The 10,000-nt window shown below is 45.7% G+C and overlaps 1 protein-coding gene across 1 annotated transcript in view; it reads right to left on the reverse strand.

Annotated features, from left to right (window-relative positions):
- LOC117968000 (somatostatin receptor type 5-like) overlaps positions 1-10,000 on the reverse strand; it is an 11,026-nt gene that overhangs the window by 776 nt on the left and 250 nt on the right. The window contains exon 2 of the mRNA XM_034915550.2: positions 1-3,056. This exon is cut by the window's left edge and continues 776 nt beyond it. Within this exon, the coding sequence (XP_034771441.2) occupies positions 1,666-3,030 (1,365 nt within the window). The 5' untranslated portion in view covers positions 3,031-3,056 and the 3' untranslated portion in view covers positions 1-1,665. The remainder of the gene's footprint in view (positions 3,057-10,000) is intronic.

The raw sequence follows: 10,000 nt of genomic DNA on the forward strand, positions 1-10,000 counted from the left end.
TGTATTTAAATAACAGATAAAAGATGTCCTTCAGTTTCTAATCCTAAGCCAGCACCTCCTTTAGCAAAATAAATAAACTGGTTTAATAATAACTTTAAAAAGTAATGTAGAGCTGTGGTCAAAGGTTTTGCATCAGCACCCTGCAGAATGAACTTGCTGGCTAGGACTACGGCTCCCAGCATGCCTCTGCACCCGCGGCCATGGTGAGGCATGCTGGGAGCTGTAGTTCTTTATGCTGTGGTCTCGTATCACAAGCGATACAGACCTCTATTACGATACATCATGTACAGCGGTGAAAGTTACCAAAGAAAAAAAAAACAAGGTTTTTAAAACATCAATTCTCTTTGATTTTGCTGGGAGCCGTGGTCATAGCCAGGTGAATCAGTTCATTTTGCAGGGTGATTCTTGGTGTGCATACAGTGTTACATACGCAGTATTTATATCACATTGTATTACATTGAATGCAGGCGTTGCATTGATTTGTTTAGACACGAAAGTGAAATAAGGAGCTTTGTCCTCATATCTGTGTTCATATCGAGCTCAGAGTAAACACAGAGATGGACTGGAACCCAGCCCTGCAGAGGAAGGGGAAAGTATGTCTGTCTGTCTGTCTGTCTGTCTCTTTCCCTCCCCCCCTCCTCCCCTGTCTCTCTGTCTGTCTGTATCTCTGTCAGTCTGTCTGTATTATTATTATTATTTATTTCTTAGCAGACACTCCTATCCAGGGCAAATTACAGCGCTATACAAAAACATACATATCAAGAATCACAGTACAAGTATTAATACAATCTCTGTCTGTCTGTCAGTCTGTCTCTCTGTGTGTCTGTCTGTATCTCTGTGTGTCTGTATGTCTGTCTCTGTATCTCTGTCTGTCAGTCTGTCTGTATCTGTGTGTCTGTCTGTTTGTTTGTGTCTGTCTGTCTCTGTATCTATGTCTGTCAGTCTGTCTGTATCTGTGTGTCTGTCTGTTTGTGTCTGTCTGTCTGTCAGTCTGTATCTCTGTGTATCTGTCTGTCTGTATCTCTGTGTGTCTGTATCTCTGTGTGTCTGTCTGTATCTGTGTGTCTGTCTGTTTGTTTGTGTCTGTCTGTCTCTGTATCTCTGTCAGTCTGTCTGTGTCTGTCTGTCTGTCAGTCTGTATCTCCGTGTATCTGTCTGTCTGTATCTGTGTGTCTGTATCTCTGTGTCTGTCTGTATCTTTGTCTATCTGTCTGTATCTCTGTGTGTGTGTCTGTCTGTCTGTCTCTGTATCTCTGTCTGTCAGTCTGTCTGTATCTGTCTGTTTGTGTCTGTCTGTCTGTCAGTCTGTATCTCTGTGTATCTGTCTGTCTGTATCTGTGTCTGTCTGTCAGTCTGTCTGTATCTCTGTGTCTGTATCTCAGTCTGTCAGTCTGTATCTGTCTGTCTATCTCTGTATCTCTGTGTCTGTCTGTATCTCAGCCTGTCTCTCTATGTGTCTGTATCTCTGTGTGTCTGTCTGTCTGTCTCTCTGTCAGTCCGTCTCTCTGTCAGTCTGTATCTCAGTCAGTCTGTCTGCGCCGCCTCTCTCCTCCTCCATCTCATCTCTGGAGACAATCTGAAGCTGTGTTCAGGACCCCCAGCCTGCGTCTCCCTCCCTCCGTCTCGTTCTGGAGGCCGGGCCCCGCTGCGCCGGAGACCCAGGCGTTACAGACAGCTGATCTCCAGCAGGGCGCTCTTCTCTCCCGCTGGAGGCTCGTCGGCGGCTTTCACGATCCCGTTCAGGGGGGCCGGCGCAGTCGAGGGGGGCCGCGCGGCCCCGGGGACCCCCAAACTCTTCCCGCTGGGGTCCGTCGTGGGGGACGCCCCGGTGGTACCTGTCCCTTGAAGCAGCAGCGTCCTGCGTCCGTTCCCGTTCTGGGCGATCCCGCAGATCTGTGTCATCTCTGTGGCTTCCTCCTCCTCCTCCTCTTCCTCTTCCCCTCCTCCTCCTCCCCCCTCTCCTCCTTCCTGCCCTCGCTCCTCCTCCTCCTCCCTCTTCCCGGGCTCCCCGTTCCGCACCTCCCGGCTCTCCACCTTCCTGGAGGCGCGGCGGCAGAGGGCCCTGCGGAAGCCTCTCTTGAAGTTCTCCGACAGGAAGGCGTAGACGAAGGGGTTGGCGCAGCTGTTGGCGTACGACAGCGCCACCACGCAGAAGTAGACCCCCCGGGGCTCCCCGGGCAGCGAGACCACCAGGTTGACGATGTTCAGGGCGTAGAAGGGCAGCCAGCAGAGGACGAAGAGAGCCACCACGGTGACCACCATCCTGGTGACTTTCCGCTCCGACTTCTTGCGCTTGGAAGAGGCCGCTGTGCCCACCTTCTTCCCGGCACTGCGCACCTTCACCACGATCAGCAGGTAGCACAGGCAGATGACCAGCAAGGGGCCGAAGAAGCCCAGAGTGGAGGTGTAGACGATGAAAGTGGCCCGCCAGACGTCCGCCGGCTGGGGCCAGTCGATGTTGCAGACCCCCAGGCCTGCGGGGACGTTCGCGAAGACCACCACGGGCAGGACCACCACAAAAGAGACGGCCCACACCGTGGCGTTGACCGCCTTGGCCACCCGGGGCTTCCTCCACTTGGAGGACCGGATGGGGTGGACCACGGCCAGGTAGCGGTCAATGCTCATGACGGTCAGGCAGAAGATGCTGGTGAACTGGTTGATCCCGTCCACGGTCATGACCAGGCGACACATGTGGGTGCCGAAGGGCCAGTAGGAGAGGGCGTTCTGCACGGCCAGGAAGGGCAAGCCCAGCATGAAGAGCTCGTCGGCCAGGGCCAAGTTCAGGATGTAGATGTTGGTGACGGTCTCCGTTCTGGAGTAGCGGAGGACCACGTGGATGACCAGCGTGTTCCCGCCCAGCCCGACGACGCACACCGTCAAGTAGATGAGGGGGAGCAGGACCCCGCTCACGCTGGGGCCCCCGGGGGCCCCCTCCGTGCAGTTCCGGGAGGTCAGGTTGTCCGGGAAGGGGCAGGGTGTGGAGTCGGAGAGCTGCAGTAGGGCGTCGGCAGTGAGGTTCAAGAGGTCCATGGTTTTTAGGAGGCTCTTGGCTGGTTCTGGAAGGAGAGGGGCGGGTGAGTTTGTGTGGGTTGTGAAAACAGTAAAAGAGCCTTAATAAATTCACTGACAAGTGGTTAGTGTTGAACTCTTTCTCGGTGTCTTCTAGTGGAAACGTTTACCGTTGAATTTACACTGAAGACACTGAGAAAGACTTCTAGTGGAAACGTTTGCCACTGAATATACACTGAAGACACTGAGAAAGACTTCTAGTGGAAACGTTTGCCACTGAATATACACTGAAGACGCTGAGAAAGACTTCTAGCGGAAACGTTTGCCATTGAATTTACACTAAAGACGCTGAGAGAGACTTCTAGTGGAAACGCTTGCCATTGAATTTACACTGAAGACGCTGAGAGACTTCTAGTGGAAACGTTTGCCATTGAATTTACACTGAAGACACTGAGAGAGACTTCTAGTGGAAACGCTTGCCATTGAATTTACACTGAAGACACTGAGAAAGACTTCTAGTGGAAACGTTTGCCATTGAATTTACACTGAAGACAGTGAGAAAGACTTCTAGCGGAAAGGCTTCTAGCTGAATTTACACATTGAAGGATTTATGGAGCTGTTTTCTTCACTGTAACAGCCGCCCCCTTTATCTCCCAGAGATAATCATATATATATATACACAACACAGTGGCACTTCCAAATTAGGCGGTAATGATAATGGCAGGCAGGAGGTCGAATTGTCAATTAGCACAGTCTGCCCCAACTCACCTCCCCACCCCCTCTATCTCTCTCTCTCTCGCTCTCTCCCTCTCTGTCTCACTCTCTCCCCCTCTCTCTCTAGCTCTCTCCTCTCTCATGCTCTCTCTCCCCCTGTCCCCCCTCTCTCCTCTCTCTCACTCTCTAGCTCTCCCTCTTTCTCTCAGTAGTCCTCATGGTTCACAATTATAAACCCATTGATGGAGGGAATGCGTGTTTATAGATAATTAGACAGAAAGCCTAGCTCCTTTGACAGTGACAGCTCTGCCTGGGTTACTGTTGCTGCGTTGAATCAGAAATCATCACAGATGCGTTCTTTTATTAATGTGAGAGAGAGAGAGAGAGAGAGAGAGAGAGAGAGAGAGAGAGAGAGATAGATTGATTACATTCTCGGTAGAGGTTTACAAAGACAGCTCATGCTTTTTAGAACCAGCTGAGAGAATTTCAATACTGCGAGAGAGAGATCCTCATCTCACACTTCGGTGGCTTTGAGTGTCAGCCGTTGATATCGTAATTACCAGGCTGTCTGCAGGGAAAGGCTGCAGATTTCAAGTTAGCCGTCAAACCTTTTTAGAAGTGACTTCAACTCTGCAAAAACTCAGACGCGGTTTTTCAAACCTGGGTGTGGATGCGCGGTATTCCCGTGCCCGAGTCCCGCTGTTCGCTCAAGCACTGCCGCGGAGTTCTGCTTAAGTTTGAAACAAATATTCAAAACAAGAACCAAACTAACTCTGTAGCAAAATAAAACAGCACATTTAACACCGCAGGTTTTCTACACAGTACGCTCAACCGCCTGCCTTATTATTATTATTATTATTATTATTATTTATTTCTTAGCAGACGCCCTTATCCAGGGCGACTTACAGTCGGAAACAAAAATACATTTCAAGAATCAGAGTGCAAGTAATAATACAAATTAAGAGCAAGATAAATACAATGACTTTGGTTCAAGCAAGTACAAGTATGACAAAATAAGATTAAAAAACGGAGCAGATAACAGTGTCAGTGATAGTTACATCAGGATATAATTAAATACAAAATACTAGAGATTCAATAACACTTGACAGATTACAGTACTCTAAAGTACAGGATTAAATGCAGTAAAATAGGGAGCAGATAAGAGCAAGTAAAGCGCTTTTAAGGAAGAGTGATAAAGTGTCCAGAGGGAAAAGAGGAGTTCTACAGGTGCTGTCTGAAGAGGTGAGTCTTGAGGAGGTGCCGGAAGGTGGTCAGGGACTGGGCAGTCCTGACATCTGTAGGAAGGTCATTCCACCACTGCGGGGGCGAGGGTGGAGAAGGAGCGGGCTCGGGAGGCAGGGGAGCGTAGAGGAGGTAGAGCCAGTCTTCTAGTGCAGGAGGAGCGGAGAGGTCGGGTGGGGGTGTAGGGAGAGATGAGGGTCTGGAGGTAGCTGGGTGCAGTCTGGTCAAGGCATCTGTAGGCTAGTACAATATATATATATATATATACAGCTTTAACTCAATAGCAGAGATGACGTTTGATTGTCCAGTAACCGTGGCAACCAGTAGAGATTAAGGCTTCCTTTGTTTACCCGCAGAACAGCAAGAGACAGATTGTGTCACTGTAATGAACGAGGATGCGCTGGCCGATGCTCTGTCTTTTTGTAGTCGAGCATAATTAGAGCGGCGACCCCGAGACCTTCCGGCAGCGATCCGTCACTCATCCCCTATTCAGCGGCTCACCCTGCTACAGTTAATTTACGAGCGGTCAAGAACGACCTGCGGATGTGATCTTCAATGACAGACAGACAGACAGCGGCACTGCAATGGCTCTGTATTACACTGAGGGGCAATGGTAGCACAAGTATAGGGCAGCTACAATGGGGTGAGGCTGGTAGAATGGGACCACAGTGTGCTAACTATACCCTCAATGATCTTCAATGACAGACAGACAGACAGCGGCACTGCAATGGCTCTGTATTACACTGAGGGGCAATGGTAGCACAAGTATAGGGCAGCTACAATGGGGTGAGGCTGGTAGAATGGGACCACAGTGTGCTCACTATACCCTCAATGATCTTCAATGGCAGACAGACAGACAGCGGCACTGCAATGGCTCTGTATTACACTGAGGGGCAATGGTAGCACAAGTATAGGGCAGCTACAATGGGGTGAGGCTGGTAGAATGGGACCACAGTGTGCTAACTATACCCTCAATGATCTTCAATGGCAGACAGACAGACAGCGGCACTGCAATGGTTCTGTATTACACTGAGGGGCAATGGTAGCACAAGTATAGGGCAGCTACAATGGGGTGAGGCTGGTAGAATGGGACCACAGTGTGCTAACTATACCCTCAATGATCTTCAATGGCAGACAGACAGACAGCGGCACTGCAATGGCTCTGTATTACACTGAGGGGCAATGGTAGCACAAGTATAGGGCAGCTACAATGGGGTGAGGCTGGTAGAATGGGACCACAGTGTGCTAACTATACCCTCAATGATCTTCAATGGCAGACAGACAGACAGCGGCACTGCAATGGCTCTGTATTACACTGAGGGGCAATGGTAGCACAAGTATAGGGCAGCTGCAATGGGGTGAGGCTGGTAGAATGGGACCACAGTGTGCTAACTATACCCTCAATGATCTTCAATGGCAGACAGACAGACAGCGGCACTGCAGTGGCTCTGTATTACACTGAGGGGCAATGGTAGCACAAGTATAGGGCAGCTACAATGGGGTGAGGCTGGTAGAATGGGACCACAGTGTGCTAACTATACCCTCAATGATCTTCAATGGCAGACAGACAGACAGCGGCACTGCAGTGGCTCTGTATTACACTGAGGGGCAATGGTAGCACAAGTATAGGGCAGCTACAATGGGGTGAGGCTGGTAGAATGGGACCACAGTGTGCTAACTATACCCTCATTGATCTTCAATGGCAGACTGGGTGATTTTTCCAGTCTGTCTCTCCTGGTGTGAATATGCCAAAACGAATCATGTCTGAGCGGCGCTGTTGGTGTACTGTAGAGAACAGTCCCGCTGTTCAGCCACCAGGAGTCCCACTGTGTGGATCCGCTAACCCCTCCCCCTCCACCCCCGCGTCTGTCAGAGTCTTACACCCTCCAAACCAGACCTCCGATTAGCAGCGGATTCACACTGTGAGGGAAACAGCAACATCTTTTTATATAATAATAATAATAATAATAATAATAATAATAATAATAATAATAATAATAATAATAATAATAATAATAATAATAGGTGGGCTTGGTGGTCCAGTGGTTAAAGAAAAGGATTTAAGTATGTTAACAAGGGAACATTATTCAGCAGCTTTCATTGGACTCTATGAAGCTGAATCAGTTCATTCTATATAGAGGGGGTGGAATTCAATATGTTAACAAGGGAACATTATTCAGCAGCTTTCATTGGACTCTATGAAGCTGAGGGAGTTCATTCTATATAGAGGGGGTGGAATTCAATATGTTAGCAAGGGAACATTATTCAGCAGCTTTCATTGGACTCTATGAAGCTGAGGGAGTTCATTCTATATAGAGGGGGTGGAATTCAATATGTTAACAAGGGAACATTATTCAGCAGCTTTCATTGGACTCTATGAAGCTGAGGGAGTTCATTCTATATAGAGGGGGTGGAATTCAATATGTTAACAAGGGAACATTATTCAGCAGCTTTCATTGGACTCTATGAGAGAGTGAGAGAGAGAGAGATTGAGAGGGAGAACGAGAGAGAGACAGAGTCAGCGAGAGAGAGAGGTTTAAAATAGTAACACAAAGATAGCAATAGTGAACGCTGTACTTTCTTAGACACACGCTTGCAATGTCAGTCCATTAGGCTATAGCACGGCTCAGAGTTCATGCTCCAGGCGCTGCTAGAGTCGTGCTAGACTTGTTACTGTGCAGCGTTATCAATCTGTATCAACATCAGCCAGCTTTCATTTACCATGTTCAAGAACACTTTACATCTAAAACAAAACCAAACAAAAAACCTTCTCTTTATTTTACCCCTAACTATTACAAGCTCAACGGTGCTGAATTGAGAAACACTTAAAGAGACTTTATAAAGAAGCCTCTCTCAGCGTCTTCAGTGTAAATTCAATAGCAAACGTTTCCACTAGAAGTCTTTCTCAGCGTCTTCAGTGTAAATTCAATGGCAAACGTTTCCACTAGAAGTCTCTCTCAGCGTCTTCAGTGTAAATTCAATGGCAAACGTTTCCTCTAGAAGTCTTTCTCAGCGTCTTCAGTGTAAATTCAATGGCAAACGTTTGCTCTAGAAGTCTCTCTCAGCGTCTTCAGTGTAAATTCAATGGCAAACGTTTCCACTAGAAGTCTCTCTCAGCGTCTTCAGTGTAAATTCAATGGCAAACGTTTCCACTAGAAGTCTTTCTCAGCGTCTTCAGTGTAAATTCAATGGCAAATGTTTCCACTAGAAGTCTCTCTCAGCGTCTTCAGTGTAAATTCAATGGCAAACGTTTCCACTAGAAGTCTTTCTCAGCGTCTTCAGTGTAAATTCAATGGCAAACGTTTCCACTAGAAGTCTCTCTCAGCGTCTTCAGTGTAAATTCAATGGCAAACGTTTCCGCTAGAAGTCTTTCTCAGCGTCTTCAGTGTAAATTCAACGGCAAACGTTTCCACTAGAAGTCTCTCAGCGTCTTCAGTGTAAATTCACTGACAAACGTTTCCACTAGAAGTCTTTCAATTATTATTATTATTATTATTATTATTGTTATTATTATCAGTAGTAAAGGTAGTATTATTATTATCATTAGTAATTAGTAATTAGTGAACTCTGCATCATCAACAACTGCTGCTGCTGCTGCAGAGTCACTTCCAATAGGAGCTCGTTTGTTTGACGTCTCATCCGAAGGACGGAGACCTCGTTTTTAATTATTTTAACGGAGCAGCACACAGGACTATCCCCTAGACAGCGTCCTGAGGGCATCAGAGGGTTCTTAATGGTTAGGTTTAGGGTGGGGTGTTGGGTTTGAGGTTAGATTTTAGGGCAGGGGTTGCTTAAGGTTAGGGTTGGGGTTGGGGTTGGGTGAGAGGGACAGGGTGGCTTGATTTCGTAGAGTTGCTGATCCCTGGAAGTGAAGGATGGCAGTAAAGTTTCAAATGCCCTCGAATCATCAGGACGTTTGGAGATAGCTGCGATAAATGGACAGGACAGATCTGTGATCGATAGACACACTAAGACAATACCTAGTAAGCTCACTATATATCCAGTTCCACAGCAATGAAACTTCAGGACAGTAGCTTCATTATAGACTTCATACACCATGAGAAGAAATTATAACTGAAAATTTGAACTCTTCAAGGCGAGGGAAGCAGTGGGGAATATATATATATATATTAGCTCAAACCTAGTTTAATACAGAGGGTGAATTTTCAATTTCCTAATACAAACAGACACTAAGTGGTTTATTTTTCTCTTTCTGAAACTTAAGTGTTTTTTTTTTTTAAAATATTATTTGCCTGGCTTATCGCGTTGTGTTTGCCGATTAGAGGGTTTGCCGTTCTCGCCTTCGTTTTAAATTCAATGTCAAATCTGACAACGTGTGCCAAATTCAATCACACAGCAGCAACATCAAATCTCGAAATAAGCCAATTAACAATATTCTAATCATAAAAAAAGCCTATATATATGCGCCCGTATTAATTAAACATGTAAATATAATTACAGAAAAGTGCTAGTCTTTGACGTGTTTTGACAAACGTTGTTCAGTCGAATAATTAGTGTTATATTTTACTATAACATGACAAAGTCGAATGAAATAGACCTTTTTAGACAGTTTTCTGAGGTAGAAAAGTCTTTAAACACGTCAATTTTTTTTTTTTTTTTAACGGACGCACTATTTGAAAAATAAGAAAGAGTCTCGTGAGCGTCGGTTAGAACTTCAGTATAATTTTTGAACCCGAAAGTTCTAAACCGAAAAAAAAAAAAAATTCCACAGCGCAATATAACGGACATAATAATATAATTAAAACAAAAAAATCATTAAAAAATAAGACACGCGTTTTCTTTTCTTTTTTTTTTCATTTACAAATACAGCCGAGCAGGAGAAATATAACAAAAAATAATTTTAAAATAAAAAACAATTATATATATATATATATATATATATATATATATATATATATATATATATATATATATATATATATATATTCACAGTTCTGTTTTAAATATGGACAATTAAACGTACAAGATTATCATTATCTACTTGATATAATTTACTTCAACGTAAACTCGTACT

The sequence above is a fragment of the Acipenser ruthenus genome, unplaced genomic scaffold (assembly GCF_902713425.1).
Source record: "Acipenser ruthenus unplaced genomic scaffold, fAciRut3.2 maternal haplotype, whole genome shotgun sequence".
NCBI classification, from domain to species: Eukaryota; Metazoa; Chordata; class Actinopteri; order Acipenseriformes; family Acipenseridae; genus Acipenser; species Acipenser ruthenus.